The sequence below is a fragment of the Larus michahellis genome, chromosome 6 (genome assembly GCF_964199755.1).
Source record: "Larus michahellis chromosome 6, bLarMic1.1, whole genome shotgun sequence".
NCBI lineage: Eukaryota > Metazoa > Chordata > Aves > Charadriiformes > Laridae > Larus > Larus michahellis.
Genome location: NC_133901.1, coordinates 44985315 through 45007522, shown reverse-complemented (window position 1 = coordinate 45007522; position 22208 = coordinate 44985315). Strand labels below are relative to the sequence as shown.

The window sequence follows — 22208 nt, the reverse complement described above, 5'->3', positions numbered from 1 at the left end:
GAAGAAAGTTGTAACGTTTGTTTGCAGACATAATCCAGTTATACTCAAATTGTTTGAGAACAGGATGCCTTGTTGACTTTAATATTTTCTGCTTTATAACAATTTTTTTAAAGGTCAATACTTTTCCAACTGCTGGCTAAAAAAGTCATTGGTCCCTAGCTCTTCGGTATCTACCAGTACAGGGGTTTAACAATTTGATCTCCTGGGTCTTGACAGTGTGACTCTGTGACATACAACTGCTTCAAAAAGTTCCCATAAGAACAAGTTGTGCAATAGGTCCTGTTCTTACCTTTTTTTATCAAGTGACCATTTTTAAATATGAAAGGTTTCTGCAGAAATGTTCAGAAACATTTGGTTTACTACAGTTTTTCATTATCTAAAGTTAAACCTAGGCTCTCTTACCAGAGATAAATTAAGGAAATACCAGCTGCTGTTTCCAAATATTCATGCGTGCCCACTTGTCATTCTAACTAGCTTTAATTTGTTTCTTGTCCAAGCATTGTATGGACTTTGCAGTTTCATGTAAATTTTACTTCTACTGAGTCTCATTCCAGATCACAATACCTGCAACTCTGAAATTCCTAAGTATCTGACTGACCTCAGATACTTAGGAATATAGCTGGTGACACTAGGAGGTAAAAACTCAGAGATGAGCTTTAAATTAGAAGTTGAAGGGGGAGGTGGTTTAAAGGTACAGTTTTGGTGGATTTAACATGTTAACGGTTGGACCCTTTGCATTGTTTAAGCTACAGCTTTCACGTAACCTAAAACTCTGATGTTTCAGCTTGCGTGATATAAGCTTGAGATTTTTTGGTAGTGGTTTTAAAGTCCTGTTGATATAAGAAAAAGTTGCAAATGATATCCTGGTTTTACAAAACCAAGCAGCTTAAAACTGGGTTACAGAAGTGGTAACTGCCTGATGCTTCTCATGGGATGTTTTCTAAGACCACTTGCTTGACAGACTTTATTCCTGCTGCTGTGTGTTAGTGGCTTGGTGAAGCGCAGCAGTGATGCAAGTATTTGTAGGCCAAATAGATGAGCAAATGAGAGGGGTTGTTTTTGTATGTACATCTTTAAAAGCAGGAGCTGTATCTGGACTTCAGTAGTGTTGGTTATGCGGCAGCATAACAAATGCAAGATAGGGTTGGCAAAGCTGGTGTTTTATTGCATTTGCCTCAGCAGCAGCGCAGGGTTGCTACAGGGAAGAAGGGACATTAGTGGGGTGCCTCTCCTCTCAAAACCTGCAAAGTTGTGACAGCTTCCTTGACCACATTTGCGTTACTGTGACTGCAGAGCTGTTCGAGGGTTTCTTTAATCTTGTCCTCTTCTATTTCTTGTCTCAGATCACCTGAATGGGAGATGAAAAGCTGACTTTTAGTGACATGCCATGGCATAGTGACTCCCAACAATTGTTGTAAGATAAAAGTTTGGAGTACTTGCTGTTTAAAATGAGCTGCTTTAATTTACATAAATTTCTCTCAATAGATACCCTTTCAGCCACTGAAAGTATTGAACAGGTTAAGATTTTTTTTTCCTCCTGTTTGACTTCCAAGAACTGGTTGAACAGAAGAAAAGCCCTTTGAAAATGTAATACAGGACAAGTTCCAGCAATTTTTTTGCCTGTATGCTTTTTGTTAGCCACTCATGTTAGCAAGATTCAACTCCTAGTGTTAGTCTATAACGAGCCAAGTATATACACGTCTGGAAAAAAGTCTTATGGATCACATCCGTTGTGTCAATACTCTGTAATAGCACTGGAGGATGCAAATGCTTATCTCTATTCCAATATCTGTGTGGCTACAGGGAAAAAATAGAGTATACTGCAAAATCCAGCTTGTTTGCTAATACAGGGCGGCTCCAGAATTTGAAACGCAGCTCCCCTTGTGGCAGATCCTTGTCTGAGCACAATAATTATTTTCAATTTACATGATTTATGTATTAAGATATGAGAAACTGGCACAAGATCTTTGGACTTCTGATTTCAAGGTGGTGGTTTTCAGTTAGTCACTACCAATCACAGTTAGTGCCACACATCCAGGATGAATCTGATCTTATTCAAAGCGTTTTAAGTCTTCCCTGACCATGGAGTGAGAGAAACTGAAGTTGTATCCTTCATGTGTTTTACTAAAAGTTGCTGGGCAAAGGCAGTGTTGCAAAAATTGCTGGTTTATCTCAGCTTCTGATTGGCTTAAGCATAGGCAGAAAAAACGTATGCCTGGCTGTGGAAGATGATACAGACTCTTTATTTCTTTGAACATCAAAATGCTGTGGTAGATACAGGACGTGGGACTGCCAGACATTTGTGCATGCTGAATTTGGACAAAGATGCCTTTATTCCAAGGCTTTAATTTTTCTATTTCAGGACTTGATTATGTCACTGACTCACTGGAATAAAGCCTTTCTTTTTTCATTCAACTGATGGTTTAATCAGCTTTTCATAAAGAAAGAAGCTACTTGACTGGGATTTTTGGTGATCAATAAAGACTGAATCTCTTTAATATCCTTTACTACTCACTGACTGCACACTTCAGTAAGAGAAAACGTTTGTGTTTTCATCACAAATATCTGTCCTTTCATCACAGACAAGTTAAAATGAAGTTACCTGAATTAAGAAGACTGCACAAAAGACCCATTGAATTATATTTCACCTCAGGACTTGTATTATCATCTTGTAGAAGTTTGTGTAAGCTTTGAACTAGCTGTGATTCCTTAAAAGATCCTTCAAGGGTTTCTGAAAAATAAGTAAACAAATTTAAAAGTTACCTGAAAAGAAGCTAGAAAGTTAACATACTTGCTTTTTAAATGTAAAATTCCTGACTGGCTTAATTTCACATTGGCTATACAGGGATATTTTGGTTATCTGTTTTCTTTACTGGAGAATTTCTGTGTTTTCAGTACAGTGTTTCTTCACTGGCCTCATTCTGGAAAACAGAACCTGTATACTATAGATTGTATAAAATAAGCTCATAATAGATTAAAATTTGCAGGGATCAGTGCTAGAAATATTGATTCACATTTGTTGCCCAATTGAGTCTGAGAGCCTTAATGGTGGACAAGGAGTAAAATGGCTCTTTATTGTCGTGCTTGTTGGTATAAGAAATTCCAAATTTCGAGTCAACTATTTCTTTTCAATTTAGCTTTTGATGTATGTAGATTGCTGTGGTGACTGTCTTTATTGTGATAAATTGAGACCCATTTTCAAATCTGATCAGTCATACAGGAAAAGTCTAAAAAAAATTATACTTGATCTCTTTGAAAAACAGCTCACTAAAAGCAGGTAGAGCCTTTATAGTTTTCTTGCTTGTTTCATTTGCAGCTTCTACAAGGCCCTGTTGTCTATGTTTTATTCTCTCCTGCATTCAAATGTCTGTCTTCTGAACATTATTTCCTCCATTTATAGTCTTCATTGACCATTGAAGTCTGTAATTTGTCCCTGATTTTGTCTTCATTTAGACTTTCTCATCTTTTTCTCTAGCCTTCATCACCTTTACTTGCCTTTTGTGTTTGTTTTTTATTTTTTCCCCTGTAGGTTTCTAGCATCATACCATGCTACTCAACAGACTGTGCCTGTCCACACAACCTGATCAGTTGACTCTACCCTAAACAAAAAATCTTGAGGCACTTCCTGAAGCCTGTTGCTTTTGTGATCTTCTGGATGGCTGACCTCCTTTATTTAATGCTGAAGAGCTAAATCTAGATAAGAAACAGGCTTTCGCTTAAGTGTTATGTAGAATTAACAGCATGACAGTGTTTCTTAATGAGGATCTCACACAGATAAATGCTTTTAGGAGAAAAATACCTAGATCGATTGCAGATGCTATTGCCAAGGCATTCAGAGCCTCATTCTGCGTGGCAGCATGTTCGCTTGTTGTCATGGAAACCAGATGCTTCACTCCTTGTGCCTCCTGGATGGCTTTGACCACTTCCTGTCAAAGCAGAGGTAAAATATCACAGATGGAAATCTGACTTGTGAGTAAGGTGGAATGAAGAGACAAATGAGATTGCACTCTTCAGCCTCTGAATAGAGGGAAATGATTTGCCTGCTGCAGTGCAAACTGATGATACTTGAAGACTAGCGGTAACATTTGTTTTGGTAGTGGTAATACAGGTGTGCTTAGGGCTGGCCTAATTTACTTGGACTATCAATACTTACAATTATGTATATGCATATCTATAAGAAAAACATATATTTTGTCTCAAGAGTTTTAATTTCACCTTATTCCAATTTTTCATTTCAAGCCCTCAAACTAGCAAAGATTGATTTTACTTTATCAAAGCATGTGCAGATATTATCTACTTTTTTTATCACTACCTCAAAGTAAAGCACGGTTGGGATGCCTGTGTTACAACAGCAAGATTTACAAGAAACAGAAGCCAGTCGTAATATGCCAGCAGATACAGATCATGCCAGATTCATACATCACAAGGTAGATAAGTGGGCTCTTTGGAGCTTCTGGAGGACTGATGTTCAGGACAGGTCTGGGTTATCTTTGACATTTTAATTTGAAAACTGAAACTAATATTTATGGAAATAGAAAAGCTTTACCTACTTACCATTTGTCAAACCTTATTTAAGCAGGGTAGAAGTTGACAAGTGACAGTAAGTAACCATGTTGCTTGTTTCTGTACAGTATCTGTGGCTATAGAGAGCACTGCTTTCCTGCTCACCTTCCCATTAGTGGTATTGAGGCAGACTAGAGGGGATTTTACTGTGAACTTTCATGTTTGTCATTATAAAGCTGTATGTGCTGTTTAACACTTAACCCCTAACTATATCAACAAGCTTTAAAAATATTTGAGAAGGATAAAGTAGAACAATATCAGACCAATAGCTCTCATACTTGGGATCTGTTGTGACGCAGGATTGATGCTAGCAGCCGATTCGCCTCTCCACAAACGCCGGTGTGGTCGTTAGCATTGCACCACTGCACAAGCCTGTTGAGCAGCATGGGGTCTTGGCCCAAGATTTCAGCCGCATCAGCTGAGGAGAAAAAGCATCATCAGGAGACATTCAAGAGCAGACTTCTCAGTCTTTCTGTCACATAAATGTGTATGTAGAAGTAGCCAGGACCACAGGACTGAGCTCATTGCTCTTGAAGAGCTGTAACGAAAGTAATGGGCTTTTAAGGGATCTTGGAAGTCTTTACCTGAGGAATGCTAGTTGTGTTAGGGCAACTCTCGGAGGTAAAGAACAAAGTAAGCTGTTCCCATAGACCTGTCATTTATAAGAGACTGTTGAAGCAACGCTTAAAATGAGCAGCGTCATATCTTTGAAAGCAAATATTCTGTTGCTATACTGAAATCTTCATGAGGGCTGTCCCTTTCCCATTTGTTTTCTTGCACTTGCTCTTGGAGCCCTGCACAAGTGTAATTATGGGCTCTTCAGAGACTGTTCTTGCTGTTTCAGTGCTCTCAGTAATGGTGATAATTACGGTTGGTAGCATGCGGGAAGCCAAGCCTTAGTACAGAATTGCAGTGTATCTGTAACTGCGTGACTCAATTCTTAAGAATTTATATGCTCAACTGTGTATCTTAGGCATCATCAAAACTTCCCCCAGTTTGGAGGAGCCTTTTAATTTGCCTTCCCCTGTGTTTCAGGAACCCTATCTCAATATTTGCTAAAAATATTAATCCGTGTGGTTGACATTTGGAAAAAACATCACTAGATAACTCTTCCTAAGTAGAACTATAATGATATACTGTGGTTTAAGGCTTGTTGCCACTAAGGGAGACTACTCCCAAAGCTCTTAGAAGTTCAGCAGCAAAAGGAACTTTACTCATGCTCTCTCAATACTGCATCAGTCAAACACGTGATTCCACATGAATCTAGCTGCAGTTTAATAACACATCTTCGAAGTGCTGTGGGTCAAAAGTGATTTCCTAAGCAAAGGAAAAATGCAGATATAAGGGTGCTGAGAATTGTGAAATGCTCAATTTTAACCAAGTGTGTTAAACAGGGGTTCTACCCTGAGAACATCCTGGTATATACTGCTTCAGTAATTTGTTAGTTGATTCTGTTCAATACTTAAGTCTTCAAAACTCTACATTTTGGTTCAACTGGAATTTTCTTGTAAGTGAAGGGTGCCAGGAGAAAGACGAAGTAGTAACGTGCACAACTTAAGCTGTCTTTTTGTAGGAATTGAGTGCTCACCCTTTTGGCTTTGAGCACAGAGGTGTTTTATTAGCTGCTAAACTGCTGTTTCCACATGTTCCAGTTGATCATGAACTGAGGATATAAATGCACAGCACTTCCAACTGGGCACCAGATGTAGCAACTGAGAGGCAAGAGGTCACAGAACATAGTCACAGGACAGATGCTCACTTTTGGTGTAGAGTTATTCTGTTTGCAAAAATATACTGTGGTTATAAGATTTAATTCAAATTTAGGAGTCTCTTGTAGTTATTTGTAATTAAGAGGTTTTCTTGTTGATGTCATTTTGGTCATCTTGAGTCCTGTCCCATGCCTGCCCCCCACCCCTCGATGCTGGACCAGAGCAGATAAGCATGAAATTCATATTGCGTGTTCTGAAGAAGGAAAGATGTGGGAAGTGTACTTTGCCTAAGAAGGGCTATAAAGGGTCTGTGGGCTTTTTCCAATCTTTTTCTGCTTTTCCAGTCTTTTAAAATAATTCCAGACGTGAAAGAAGGGAACCAGGCAGATCCCTGTTCCTTTGGAAGCAAATTCAGAAAGGGGAATAATGTGGGGAAAAGTCTGCATGGTTTTAAGATACTGAGAAGTTTTTCTCTTGGAGCTTTGCTGAAGCAAAGACTTGAGGAAGAACATCTGGAAGGGAAGGGATAGGTTTGGCTTATAGGGGCACTACCCTGCTCCTGTTTCTTTAACTGTCCTTTTCTGTGCATTGCATTTGTTTAGAGGTATTCTGGTAAGTGTCAAATAGACCGTGCACCAGAAGGTCTGTGTCAATAAACCACGTGATTACTCTGGATATTTTACAGGAACTGTAAGTCAACCTATACTCTTTCTATTTTGGGCAAGGACAGACTCTTCCTTTTTTTTCTTTGTCTAGTACACTAAGGAATAATCCACATGTAAAAATACCAAAAGGAATCTGGGAGCTTCTAGCCTAGTTGAACATGTTTGTTTTGAGATAAGAGTTACTTATCATTGCACAACCACGTGCGTATTACCTCCCATAACAGAAAGGCTTTTGTTTCTAGGTCAGATGTTACATGTTAGTCTGAGGAGATCATGGTAATCCAGTTTAGTACCGAAAGCTGTAAGAGGGTGGTGAATGGAACCAGTTGAAGAGGGTTGTTCAAAGGTGTGTGGACCCAATTTGACAGGGGCTTCCTGATATCTATCAGCAATAGAGCTCTTTGAGATAAAACCATTTAGTTATTCTTAAAAGGAACAGGAGGACCTTTTAATTTACAAAATGCCAAATTTGAATAAATTGTGTGTGTGACTGAACTTTCAGTTGAGCTGAAAGTCCTTTGGCTGTTGAAGTGCACAAATTCTTCTGCTCCTCTGAAGCACAACAGTGGAAAAACCAGGAGTTAATGTTAACATCACTTTAGTGTAATGAAGCTGACAGATCTGACTGCAGTGTTCTATAGGTAGAAAGAAACCTACCTATTCCTAGTCTGTAGGCCTCAGCATGCCCAGTGATTGTCAGAGTAATGATTTTATACTAGATAATGCAATGAACTTATTTAGTGTGGACTTCTTACTAGACCTGTATTCTAAGAGTTTCAGGCTGAGTTAATTAATGGTAACGTTAGCTCATGGGTAAACAGGATAAAAAGTAATTAAAGGTGGGAGAATTGTGTGCTTACAGGAAGGAATGGGTAAACATTGAATAATCTTTTACAACTTTTTCTACTCTACACTTTCATATCTGTATTGTTTCAGATGCAGAAGTTGTAGCATTTTGTGCCAAATTCTGGCTTCATACTAGGGCTGGTAAATAGTATTGAGTAAAAAAAAAAAAAAGTAAAAAAAATACGTGATTTAGTGTTTGATAACTTAGATCTGTGTTATTATGTCTCAATTTTAAAAGCTAAGTGGTCTCCCCCCTCACAATTTAGGTATAACTTCAGCTAAATGACCTTCTAATAACTTCCTTCAAAGCCTGAGAGGAAAAAGAGGCTAAGTTTCTGTATATCTTTCAACGTCCATTTCCTGCCATGGTGAAATATAAGTGAAAGCAGCTTTTTCCTGGACTGGAATCAGTGCAAATTAATATGAGTGCTAGATCTAAATTTTATATCATGCATATTCATTTGAAGAATGATGCAAGCAGCTGTCGTATCAAGGGGGTGTCTGCAGTGGTGTAAATGATTACAGCATGGAGTGTAGGAGAGTATGGGTTTTTTTCCCTTCCATATAACTAATGAATTTGTGATTTGTAATTGTTCCACACCAGCTGTCAGTTCCCATCACAAAATGGTAATAACTTTTTTATTATTCTGTTTTTGACCTATTTCTTATTGTTATTGCACATCATGGTGGTCTGTAATGATTAGTGCTCTAGAGCAGCTGCTCTAGTGTTATGAAAGATTTAGAACACTTATCATTTAAAAAAAATGAACCCCACAACACTTGTTTTGTTTTATACTCTGGTAAGAAGCTAGATAAGTCCAAGGATAAATTCAGATATTATAGCAGATCTTAACGTGATTCGGACATTTTGCTTGTTTCTCAAAATGCAATCGCATGCACAGAGTGATATTGTTGCCTTTGTATATCCACCTCTGTAAAACTGAATGAAGTGCAATCCCATATTTCAACATGTGAAGTAAATTCAACATTTGAGCCATACCAGCAAGGTAAATGTGGCAACATGTAGAGAGAGACTGGGGTGCCTGACAGGAACTCATTTCTCCTGCCTCTCTCCACCCCAGCTCCCTTTGATCCTTTTATACTCTCCAGTTCTTCTATTAATTTGCTTTCCTGTGATTTTTAGCACTGTAAATCCTTAGCCTAACTCTTTTCCATCATGCTCATGCCTTGTTGATATATCTCTGGTGGAAAACATCTTCCTTTTAGGCCTTTGCCTTTTCTCACTGACTGCTCTCAGATTCTTCCTTTTGCTTTCTTTCTCATCTACCTCTGAGGCTGGCTGGGTCAGTATGGAAGGCTTGCAGCCTCTGGCCATCATCTCTGTTGGAACCTCTCCAGATTGAGTGGAATTAGGTTAGCAAAACACTTAGTCTGTAGTCTCTTTGCAGATCCGTTTTCTTGCGGGGGGAGGGGATGAGGGGGGTGCATAGTTGTCATCAGTAAACATTAGTAATTCCCTACCTTGACCATCTGTTAACATCCGTAGTGTTCCAAGAAGTTTAAACTGCACAGGAGGCATCTCTGACCTTAGAAGTGCCTGAATCCGATCTGCCACACCTTCCTCCAGCATTTGAACCTTGTTAACAACTAGAAAATAGGAAAAAAAGGTGTTCATGTGGAGCTCAGTAACTAGACAAACATCTGAAAATATAGATATGACATAACTTGTTCTGAATTTTATGCTCTATATTGCTCTTAGCAAAAGATACAACTTGTTAGAGCACTCTGAAATGAAGTGAGGATTACCCAACTGTTTAAACTTATCTTTTGAGCTAAAAACTTCCTATGAAGTGTTGTTATGATTTTGATTACTTTTGATCTCAGCCTTGCCTGTAATGAATTACATAAAAAAAGGATAAACACAGCATTGTTGTTTCTCTTCCTTTTTCTAGTTGTAATAGATTATCCATCCACCCACCCACTCACATGAGCAAGCCTTTCCTATGCTTGCTGGTCTTAACTGAACTAGGTGGCAGAAGTGACTTACATAACCGTATTTCTTGAGAATTAATTTTCTTTTTGTATTTGAGCTCACTTAATCCCCTCTTGTTCATGCCTTTGTTTCTATGCATTCCTCTTCTAATTCTTGCACCTCTGCTCCAGTCGTTAGTGCAGTAATCCCTGGTAACAATCAGAAGCTTGTCTCTTGGCTTGGAAAGAGTCCTAATGCTGCTTGACTGTGCTACAAAAAGTTGCTTTCTCCAGAGCAATTTTCTTCCCATCTTCTGCATACCTTTTTTTGAGGCAGTGGGATGTGACGGGACAGTGAAATAGGGAGAAACCTGTTCTATTTCTTCCTCTGTTGGGCAAATTGAGAAGCAGACACTTAAGTAGCTTGCTCTTAATGTCCTTGTTTTTCAGTGGCATAGACAGATTCCATTCGCTAAAGCATAATAAAACTTTTTTCAAATTCTTTTATAACCACCTGTTCTCTTTTAAGATCACTGCTTTATTTGAAGACTTCCCCTGTGCCCATTTGCAAGTGTTGGCCTATATTTAATTAATTTTTATTTTATGATTTGGATTTGCACTCATTCTTTTTTTTTTTTCCCCCAGGTATCAGACTGTATTGTTGAAAGTGATACAGTTTGTATTTCTGGAAGTAATGTATTATTATGAGGGAATGCCTTACAGCTTCCATATTCTGATATTTTTATGAATTGATGAGGAAAAGCACAGTGTAGGAATAGAATTTAAAGTGCTATGTATTGCCTACGCACTTAGAAAGATCTAAAATAGTTTGTAATAGACTAGAGCAGGACAGATAACCAAAATACACTGTATTGATACATGGATATTTTATAATTCAGAGTTGAGCCTTTTAAAGTACAGCTGTAAAGAACACTAAGATCTGCTGGTGCTATGCGTAGCAGGCAGTGATATAGGGGTGAAGTTGGACATTGCAGCCATGTTTTTCTGGAGTTTTAGATCCTATAATCTTTGCAAGATCAGGATGTTTATTGCTTTGTTAAGGCACTCCCAAGGTATGCCTGGGCTTGGCATTGCAAAAAGTGGGCCTTGGTATTCATTGAGGAAGGGGTTCTGTTGTGACTTAGAATGTGATCACCTCTGCTTCTTGTCAAGGGAAACTACGTCAAAACTGCTATCTTTCAAATGAGATTAGTTGGTATCTTTGCTGGTTGCAATCATTAAATCCTATTGTACATATTGCAGGAGTGAAGTTAATGAGAACTAAGCATGGTACGCTCCTAGGCTTATAGAAAAAATCCACCTTTTCATTCTAATAAAGATAGTTACGTTTTGCCTAGTAAGTTACTCTCCTAATTTCAGCGGGTTGGCTGTCCATGATTTTTCATGATTCTGTGATCATCTTCTAATATCTCTGTTAGGCTGTAACTGATGTAAGGTAGCTGGCATGAATGGTTGAAATATTACATGTTCTATTAGTACCAAAAAGCAATTTTCACAGCCTCTGCTGATGTGGATGGTGGTGGAAAATCTCTTCACAGAGAAATAAAATATACCTAGAAGCAGTGAGGGTCTTATGATGTGAAATGTTTATTAAAATAGTGAATAGACAGACATGGCTGGCTATTATGATCCAGAGAGCATGATAATACTGTAAGTCAAACTATAAATAAATTACTTGCAAGCATATCAAAACTAAGTTGAAGGAAATAGGTGAAGTTCTGAAGAGAGCTATCTGCAAGAAGAAATGAGGGAGTATCAGGCTTTAAAAGGAAGTAGTGGAGGCTAAGTAGCAACTAGTATATTCTGGGCTCTCACTTGTTCAAAGCAACGATATGTATAAAACTGTTAAGCCAAGCATACTTGCTAGCTTACATAATAAAATTGGCAGACAACTTCGAGTTCTTTTATTTTCAGAAAGTAATGTTGGTGTCGTGCTCTTCTCTGGAGTACTGTATAGCAGTGTAAGGACCGTGTTGCAGGGTGCTGTAGTGTTGAGTCTCTAGCAAAGCGTTTTTGGCCTGAAATGCACTTTCACATGGAAGCAGTAAATTTGAGATGAGAAGCAGTGCAATTTTCTGAAACGTATTAACAAAAGATCACGAGTAGAATTATAGAATAGGTTGGCTTGGAAGGGACCTTTAAAGGCTGTCTAGTCCAACCTCCTGCAATGGGCAGGGACACCTTCCACTAGATCAGGTTGCTCAGAGCCCCGTCCAACCTGACCTTGAATGTTTCCAGGAATGCGGCATCTACCACCTCTCTGGGCAATCTGTTCCGGTGTTTCACCACCCTCATTGCAAAAAATGTCTTCCTTCTATCTAGTCTAAATCCTACCCTCTTTTAGTTTAAAACCATTACCCCTTGTCCTATTGCAACAGGGCCTTCTAAAAAGTCTGTCCCCATCTTCCTTGTATGCCCCTTTTAAGTGTTGTAGCTCTTAAGTGTGTTGCAAAGGCTGAATTTGCAATGAATATTGGCTTTATAGAAGAGGAACAGATTTATGAAATCCCTACCAGCTGTGATGTGATAACTCCACCACATACTGTGTATTTTAAGCTTAAAACTCTGTTCTGTGTTTTTGTCTTGAACTGCTGTATGCTGTTAATATGAAAACATTCCAGCAGCTGGCAATGAGATCACACTTTATTATATTTAGACCTTTTATGTAGATTAGAAGTCCTGATGAATTATTCAAATATATATGTCTCTGCAGGAGGAAAAAAAAGGTCAATTGCCCCTCAGAATACAAGGAACTGGTGACTTAGAGCTGCATAGATCTCCATTAAATCACCCATCTTTACAAAGAATCACAGTAAGTCAATCGTCTTCAAACTCTGTACCTGGTATAGCGAGGTTTCGAAGTGCACTGAGTGCAGCATGTTGAACAGAGACGTCCCCACTCTCTACGTGTTTCTCCAAAAGATCCAGAAGCTGATGTATGACTCCCACTTGTACCATTCGTACACAGTTGCCATCTGAAGAAAGAGGCAAAACGAAGCAGGTGAGAGAGATAAGAAGCACAATGATAGAAATTAATCATGCAGATTGAGAATTGAGGGAGTCTTTGCTGTGACTGTTCTCATGTCTTGATAAGATTGAGACTGTAGCTTTTGCATTGTTTTTTACAGCCTTCAGCTCTCTAGAGATAAGTGGGGATCAGCCACCTGTGAACTGATGCTGAGACATCCTCTAGTAAAGCTTAGCTTGAGAGCACTTTTTACAGACAGTCACTGTCAAATTCAAACCCACATGTTCTCCAGTCAATTTCTTCCTCAATGCTGCTTTATTTTTCCACTATATGTGTGGTGGAATACTGGTGACACTTGCCATTTCTCCACGGGATATCTTCACTACTACAATTTTGGTATTCTACTGATTTAAGAGGCTATTGTGAGACCAGGGATCTTGTCCAGCAATGGGGAGTCTGATTACTAGTTTTGTACTACTCTTACTCCTTGTATTCAATCAAATAATTTGTCGTTAATTATTAAAAGAATCAGGCCTAGGTTTTTCTTACATGTTTTGAGAAACCCGCTTTCTGAAACAAGAAGTCTAATTGTGTTACACTCATATGAAGAAAGGAAAATATGAGTTGAACTAGAGAGGTCTGATCTGTTTAATGCTGGTGAAAGCAGATTTGTACATTCCAAAGAACTACCATTTTGCCCAGTATATGCTCTGCAATATTTTGTCAGTGCGTGTCTGACAACTCTGCAGAGGTGACAGCCCTTTTGGTATCAGAAGCTACTTAGCTCACCTTGATAGAAGCACAAGAAAGTGTTTCTCCTAAAGAGCAAAAGGAAAGCCTGCATATTATGGTTTGCGTCATTCCTGAAGGAGTAGTTTTGAAGATGCCATTTGGCAAATATTTTTCTGTATTTTATTTTACACAGTTTATTATACATGGAGAAGCATATTCCTGACACCAGTCAGCATTTCCTTATTGCTCTGCTGTTACCATGTGAATGCTGTTTGTTAAAACATGTCAAAAGAGTGTGAATGCTATATAGGAAAACCACATTTTCACCTGGGGTAAACAATTATCATTGGAACTATACAGACTTCGTACAAATAAAGAATCTAGCCAAAAGTAACTTTAGGTGCTTCTCATGGTACTAACTGCATGCCTAAGACGTACAAACTTCTAATTTTTGTGTATATACCACTTAAAAATGCTCTAGTCACTTAAACACCTTTGCTGGTTTGAATGTTATTTCTACAGCAAAGTAGTAGAAACTCCTCCATGTCATCTTTTGAACCAATGCTTACTATTTCTTTAATCTCTTAGCATTTCAGCTAGTAGCATATTTTCCCCCTGTATTACTACATTTGTTAAATAAGAGTTTGTCAAACACTTATAAAATGTAAGTGGATATTTTCATGAGAATTGTCAGTCTGTGAAATAGTTTGAATTCTAGTCATGCAAAAATCTTTTGATACCAATTTATGCATACATTCTCTAAAGCTGATGTTTTTGCTTGTGATTCTTCAAATGTTCTCTTGCCTGGTCCTAATCTTTGGAGATCAGGAAAATTGCCCAGTCCTCTTTGGGGAATAGGTTCTCTGGAAACAGACCATTTCTTTTTGATCTGACAAAATTCTACAGGCAAAATACTTTGATCTTCGTATAGACTAACCTTAATTGAACTTAATTTCTCTCCTCCCCCCACCTTTCAAACAAAAGAATGGCAGAGCATTTTTTTCTCTTGTAGTGAAGTGCGAATAGGGAGAACCCATTAGTGGTTGCCTTGCTTTGATTGTCATAGAGCTCCAAATTGGTTCTCTCTCCTATGGATTTTTGCTTGGATAGCAGCAGAACCTTCAATTTAATGGCTCGTAGTTAAAGTCTGATAGGAACAGCCACTTTCATAGCTGCAAAAGCTGTCTGTCATCTTTTCATTGCCTCAGAAGTCATTTGATGCTGAGACCAGATTTCCATAGAATTTTTTTTTCCTCTTAGATTAAAGGCTGTGCATACATCAGTGGCACATACTGGGGCCTGAAAGGGATTATTCACTTTTTCCACATCTAATGGGGTTGTAGGGAAAATGGAGGGAGAAGAGCGAGTGACAAAGCAAGCCATTCAGCTGAATAAATTGAAGATAGCCAGTTTAAAGGCACTGAGGGCATTTCTGTAGCCTTTTTAGAACCGTGATGCACAATGGCTGATTCAGAGCAAGGTATAAGACAAGGGAGAAAGGGAGTCTAGAAAGGATGTGGGGGGAGGTGGAGAGGTATGTGCATGATAGCTTGCTTTAAAAAAAAAACAACACAAAAAACCTAAAACAGATGAGACTGACTAGCTAAACAGACAGATGTGAGGGAATCTTGTATGATAATTAATCACATATTAATGCAGAAAGTTGAACAATGTTGAAGAAGCTCCTTTTTGTTAACAGAACTTGAACCCAGTGCGGTAGCTATCAATGAGAAAGGACAGAAAACATGGTGGGTTATCTTCTGCTGACTGATTCAGCACAGCATGCCTTCCAGGAGTCTGTTTATAAGAGCCTTTCTGTATTTTTCTCTGCATAGTACTAAGGCTCGTTGCTTTCTGTAATAGGAAAGTGTGAAAGATAAAATGGCTTATCTTGAGACTTATTTTTTTCCCCCTGATGCGTCTGAGTAACCCTCCCTTCCTAAAAGTGATTTAAAACCTAAAATGTCGATAACCATATATTACTTTTTATATTTGTGACAAATGTATTTGCCATGAAACACTTCCAGAGTCTCCCCTCTAATAATGTGTGATTTAGGCAAAAAATAAAAGGTGCAAAAGCTTGCATACCTGACCACCCCTTTTTTCACAATTGTGTCCCTCAAACTACTTCAGTATCATTAGCATCTGTGACTTAAAGGTATGCACTTCTTCAGTCTGCAGAAAAGCAAGAATGTTAATGTTTTGGAGCCAGGGAGCAATGAAATCTAATAGTATTGCTCTTCTCTCCACTCAAAAGCAGTGGCTTTCCATCTTTGAAGGACATTGAATAGCCAGCCTTACCATTTTTTGTAAAATTAGCAATAGCCTCTGCTCCTGTCTCTGTAGCTGCATGTATTTGGATATGATGAAATACCAATATTCTGGGAGGTGATGCCACATCCTTTAGCAAAAAAATTGTGCATGTACTTATCTGTTGCATGATAAATAGAGAGAACATCTCATGTCTGTGTATAATTATCCCTGAACTGTTCTGTCTGACTTTGGGGAGATTCAAATCAATGATGAGTGTTAAAGATTGTTGTGATGGTGAATAATTTAAGACCTTTAAATTGTTGATTGCTTTGTGTTTGGGATTGTGGGATGCAGTGTAGGTGTCCAGTTCTTAATGTTTTATTCTTTAATCGGTTGCCCGAAATACAGCATAGCAGGCCCAACTAAACTAAATTGCTGTTAGATCTTTAGCCTTTTTGTGGGGTTCCTGCAACCAGCTTAAAGACTTAGTGAAAAATCTAGGTCAGCAGTGCATGTAGTCTGTTCCTAATAGATACATGCAGAACTTGCATTACAAGAAAAGTTCTTATATTTCACTTGTTAATCCAAATGATTGAATTATTTACACAGATTTGGAATAGTCAATGAGGAAACACGAGTGGTTCAATACCATGTGAACTTAATCTGATGATTAGCTTTCAATTTTAAACTGACTCCTAGGCCAGCTTTGCAAGTAAAGTTATAGAAGCAGGGTGTGAACTGACAACCCGAGGTACAGCTACAATGGCCTGAAGTTCCTGTGCTTCTGTTTATGTTCTGTGCAGGAGCAGTCACAGTGGTACTAGACGACTTGAGGCAGTGTATGTACGTAGAATCATAGAATGTGCTTGAAGGGGAAGCATGGCAGTGCAAGCAATAGGCTCCTAGAAAAAGTGCGGTGTCTTAGAAGAATTCCCCTAAGGGTTATGAAACAGGTTGCAGGTGTGTCCCTGTTAAGGAAATGAAAGTGACAGTGCAGATGGCAACTCCTTTGCTAAGGGGACTTTTTGATGTTGTTTCTTTATGTATCTGGACTGTCAGTATTCCCATTTTTACCTCCAAGAAGCAGAGAGACAATGAGATCTGATGCAGCCTTCACAATGCATGTATCTTCAGCTTGTGAACTACCCTGGAGCCTCAGCAGGATCTCAGACAGCACCTCTTGCACGCCCGCCTCCACCAACTGCACTTTCAGAGCATCTGTAGAGATCACAGTTGAAGCGTTTCAAAGCAGGAAGCTAAATCCAGTCTTTTTTCAGGTACAGACACCTTTTTCGGTTTTGTTCATAACAGGCATTCTGGTGCTAGGATGACACCAAGGCAGAATGAGCAAATCTTTTGCATTGATCTTTGACATTTCTTGTGTTGCCAGTCATGAGTTTTCATTTCTTTAAAGTCTGTATCAGGTATGTAGATATTTTCAGCAGATTCTTGTCGGTGCTTATTCCCACTGAAGGGATTGCTGGTTCCATTAGTAGGAACCCATGGCAAACTCTAAACCCAGAGCGTAAGCTAAGTACCAGTACACCTTCTCCCCTCATTCCCCCAAGCTGAAAGGAGTCTTACCATTTTCTGCAAGCGCTTGCAGGACCTCAAAGACAATTTCTAGCCTCTCATGGTTCTCTGCTCTTCTCAGTTGTTTCACCAGCTGTTCAGCAACCTTTGTCTTGCTTAGAGCTTCCTTAGCTGTATCTGTGTATACGATAAAGTCATGATTTTAAATGGTTTTTTTTATCTGATTAAATGTTAAAAGCATATCTCCCTATAATCTGAAGTGATTAGACACTACTTTGTTTTTGAATGCTTTTTCTGCTTTTGTAGTTGCTTCTGTTCCTTTCAACAGCACCGAGACAGCAAAACTCTACCCCTTCTCCCTCCCCACTTCTTTCTTTTAACACTATTTTTGTGTAATTCCTGTAGCTATGACCTTATAATAGCTGCCAAATTAATCCTGGCTTAATTCCACCGGCTCTTATAAATCCATCTGTAGTATGATTATTTAATGTATCAAATTGGCACATTCCAGTTTGCTGTAGTAGTATATTTTCTGCCTTGATTAGATGGTTCTAGTCTTGCTGGAATCCTAAACATCTACAAGATGGATGTTAACAAAGATCAATTTTATTTATTTTTTTTTTTAAAGCTTGCTGCTGTCTGACATAAAACACATTTGAATGGAATATGGTATTAAGTAATATAAGAGATCTGTAAAGGACAGAGCTCACTAGAGGATGATGCGACAGTGTGATACCATACCCCCTTCCCTGCCTCTCCTGCTAAATGCAAGAAGCAGTAGACCAAATTGTAGTCAGACCATACACAAAGTGTGGTAATATTTTTCTACTTGGTCTTTTTCTTCTATCACTACTTACGACTCGTGTAAAGAAGGACAGTTGTATTTTAAATCAGTGTAAATGGCTTTGGTTTGAAAATTATGTAAATGAAAAGGAAAGCTGTTTCATTAAGGTATATAAACTTAATTATTAAATAGAAATAAATTTTTAATAAATAAGTATTTAATGTATCATATCTGAAGTAGTTGAAACTGTACATTTACCACATGAAGTTACGGCCTCCATACCTTTTTCTGGATCAAAACCTGTCTATTAAATGTTAATTGTTTTAATATAGTATGAGCAATTGCTGGTACTCCAGGAAAGACTAGTTACTTCTCTAACACAGGTACTGTGGCCAGTCCCTGATTAGGTATCAGTAGTGTTTAAAAAACAAGACCCCAAACAAACAAATAAAAACCCCAAATCAGAAACCTCAACCCCCTCAAATAACCCAACAAAACCAAACCCTTACAAAACCTTCCAAAAAACTAAACAAAAAACCCGCATAAACATGTGGGCGTTCTGCATGGACATGGAAAGGCAGTGACAGCATGAAGATGATGTTTTGCTCCAAGATACGAAAACATTTACTTACCAAGTTCTGCAAGATTACATAAGGCCAATAGATCAACATGGACAAGTGGTTCACTCTCTGCATAATCGGTTAATATTCGGACTAGTGATGTGATTACTCCTACCTTCACCAGGTCTTCTTGAAGATTCCCTGGGAATAGTAAGCATAGAAGTTAAAGGTGATTAAATTGGGACCAATTAAATCAGTAAAAAGGATCCAACTGAGGTACTTTGCCAAAAAATAATCTGGTTGTTTCTCACAATGTTAGAATTTGTACAGCTTTGGTGCTGTGGGTTCAGGCTAATTAGGTGTTTGAGAAATGCTAGTTCAGGACAGTTTTGCTAGACCTCCTGGCTCTACTTTGACTTGAAGAATTAAGCCACTGTAAGAACCTGTATGGACAATTGCACAAGCATATCTACTACTGGTGCAGCTTCTAAAGCAAGTTCTGGTGGACTGTATCTCTTGATATGTTTCTGAAAATTGAATGAGGAATAGCCAGCCTTTTGGCTTATTTCTCTCAGGGAATTGGAGTCTCAGCCTTATTATCCTATGGCTTCTTTTGTTCTGAAGGGCAGGTAGATGGAAGGGACTGGAAACCCAAGATAAAACATAGTCTAGTGACAACTCCGCTTTCAGGGATCAACAGTGTTCTGACTTGCATAGCAAATGTCCATATACCTGCTTTTTGCATGTTAGAATAATGATTTGTTTGTTTGTTTCTTAAAAAATTCTTTGTAAAACAAGACAATTTACCAGTACCTGGACTATTATAGGATACTGAGAGACAGACTGCTTTAAAGTTCATCTAGGGGAATCATCGTCTTCCATTTTTTTTGAATGTTAGTTGTTCAGCATGCAGCTTGAATTCAAGGTATCTTTGGAATTTTTATAGGCTGAGTAATGTTCTCAAGCAGGTGTAAATTCATGCGACTTAAGGAAAGTCAAAAAAGTACAGTAAGTAAAAAAAATTAATTTGGTCCTGGTTCTAGCATACTAACTACAGTTGTCTCCATCCGCATGCAGAATTGCCCAGGAAAACACTGATAACTGTTTTCTTTCTTTTTGTAGTTTGTCTTGTAATGAATGAAAGCTTAATATCGAAAATGATTTTGAGAATGCCAACTATGAAATACAAGTGATGGTTGCTTAACAGTACAGTGACACCGCTTTTACAGCAGTGTCTTGCTTAGAGCTAGACTGCAACTTGGGTGACAGCATGTATGACAGATACCAGAAAGTGTCTGGGTGCTATTGTAGCATATACAATTGTAATTCAATCAGGGAATCACTGAAATTAATTTTTCTATGAGGTATTTATTGCTGTGTTAGTAATAGAAATTATTAAAAGTCAGTCATCTTGTCAAATCTGTGCTGGGCCTGTGTTCTCGGAGAAGCGAAGTAGATTTGCAGTATGGCCATGTGCTGTAGTAGTGCTGCTGTATAGTAGTTGTATCAGCCTTGCATGTAGCCCTATGGGGAAGGGTTTTTTTACACTATGAGGTGGTATTCCTTGGCAAATACATCTAATTTGCAGGGGGCTAGTAGAATCTATACCAGGTACCTATCATGCTTGGCTTTCATAGGAACAGCGCAGGGAGGCAAACCCATAGCTTTCTGGATAAAGCTACGCAGGTTCACACTAGAAAGATAAGAGAGGGTAGGTGGAAGGCAGAGGGAAATGGATACAAGATACTGGGTTAAAACTTCCATATTATCTCCTGTATGCAATAAATATTTAATTTGTGAGACCTGCAGACAAGCTAGTGTACTGGCTTTATGGAAAAATCTGTAGCACAAAGATCTGTATGCAAGGAATGGTCCTCAGAGAAGACCATTTCTTACATAGATAGGTATCTCAGTATTTTTTATTTTTTAGAGTATGTTTTTTCTGATGCAGTTTTTAAATATTTGCTTTGCTTTATAGATGCTGTTAGTACTTTGGAAGAAGAGAAAGCGATTCAGTATTTGAGCCCAAAGCAGTTCTGCAAAATTAAGATATGTATGAGGCTCTGCTACTCTTGTAGTTGCAGCTGCAGTTCTGACAAAGATGTGTCACCTTGAAGTCAAAAACATAGGGGGAAGCCCAGAGTTTAGGAGGTGTTTGGGATGCATTCAGCCTGGTGTCTGTGAGCTATGTGAATTGTGTATCTAACTGGAGGCTGAAGTGCGTTGTGTGCTCAGGTTTCATAAAAAAATTATTATGAGTTACAGGTTACAGTGCTTTATGAAATAATGCTTTACAGCTAGGGAAAATAGCATTCTCTCAAGTCAATACTTACGATTATCATAGCAGATACGGCCAATAGCCCTCCCAGCATGAAGCAACATTTCTTGGTCTGTGCTCTCCAGCAGAGGTATCAAAGTTGGAACTAAATCTGCTTCAATACATGGCTTCTTCATTTCCTCTGTGTGGGTAAAGAAGAGGGACTTGTGGTAGTTTTGGGGTTTTTTTTTCCATGTTTAAATAAAACAATTGCAAGTGCAAGACCAATAGCTGGTAGCCATGAAACAAAACAAGAGTGGAAACATACAGCTAATGTGCTGTAATATGCCTTGTAGTAACACTTTGGTACAACATACCATTTTTGGCTATCTCTGAAAGCACCTGGGCTGCTTTCACTGCGCATCGTGGATTGCCCTTCAGGATTTTTGCCAAAGTTAGGAAGATCCCACTCTCTTTAAGTAGGCTGAAGGATCTCTGCTCTGTAATGATAAGAATGTTAACAATATATGCAGTTGGTTTGCAACTCATTATTTACATGTTGCTTTGTTTCCTAGAGTTCTGAGTGGATATCTGTGGGATTCAAGGTTCTGATTTAACAAGGCACTTAAAGGCTGTCTCAGCCTTAAATATATAGGAACAGTCATCTGCTTGAATTGCAGCAAGTGTAGTCCAGCTGATTATTCTGCTTCGTGCTGAATTGAAGCTCAAGCGGCAAAGCAAAGAGGAAAGCAGTTTCATCTTCTCTGACTGTAAAAGGATGCTTGCGTAAGGCATGGGAAGTTAGGGATTAAGATTCTGTTCCTGAGGTATGGCCTAGCAATTAACTTTGTAGGTAGGCACAACATCTTTTATTAGACTAGCAATTAGAACCATCAATTCCCTTTTTTTGTCAAAAATACAGCCAATTGTCGTTAAGGTAGTAAGTTGTCGTCTGCCAGGAGATTCAAATAAATGCAGATCTTCTCAGGAGGATGTGCAGAGACCTTAAAGACTTTCTTATAAGGAGACTGAGATACTTCTGAAATTCCTGACCTGATAGGATCACCTCCAGTTTAATCCTAGGAGTTTGTTTTGTAGTAAATAGAATGTTAAATTTGGAATTTCTCTGCAGCTTCAGGTGCTTTAGTGACAAGTAGCTTTATCTGGTCACAGGTAGATTTGTGAGTATATGAAGGAAAACAACAAAACAGGCTGAGGACAGCTATAGTTCCAGCAGCAATCACTTCTTGTAATACACATTATCACAATGGATGAAAACCTCTAGTGAGTGCTTTTGGATTGTGCAAATGGTTAAAAAGTGATCTGGAGCGATACTTAGCTATCTTCAGTAAGAGCCAGGAGAATCCCATTCAGACTTTCAAGGA

General features: G+C 38.5%; 1 protein-coding gene across 1 annotated transcript; it reads right to left on the bottom strand.

Annotated features, from left to right (window-relative positions):
• Positions 1-793: 793 nt before the first annotated feature.
• Positions 794-21020, bottom strand: LOC141744560 (rap1 GTPase-GDP dissociation stimulator 1-like). Its single transcript, XM_074590786.1, has 10 exons — positions 20900-21020; positions 18639-18767; positions 17274-17399; positions 16764-16907; positions 12577-12711; positions 9266-9391; positions 4842-4981; positions 3800-3926; positions 2603-2731; positions 794-1348 (listed from the first exon to the last, which is right to left on the bottom strand). Exons 1-10 carry the CDS (start codon positions 21018-21020, stop codon positions 1215-1217), a joined length of 1311 nt encoding a protein of 436 aa, XP_074446887.1. The 3' UTR covers positions 794-1214.
• Positions 21021-22208: the final 1188 nt, after the last annotated feature.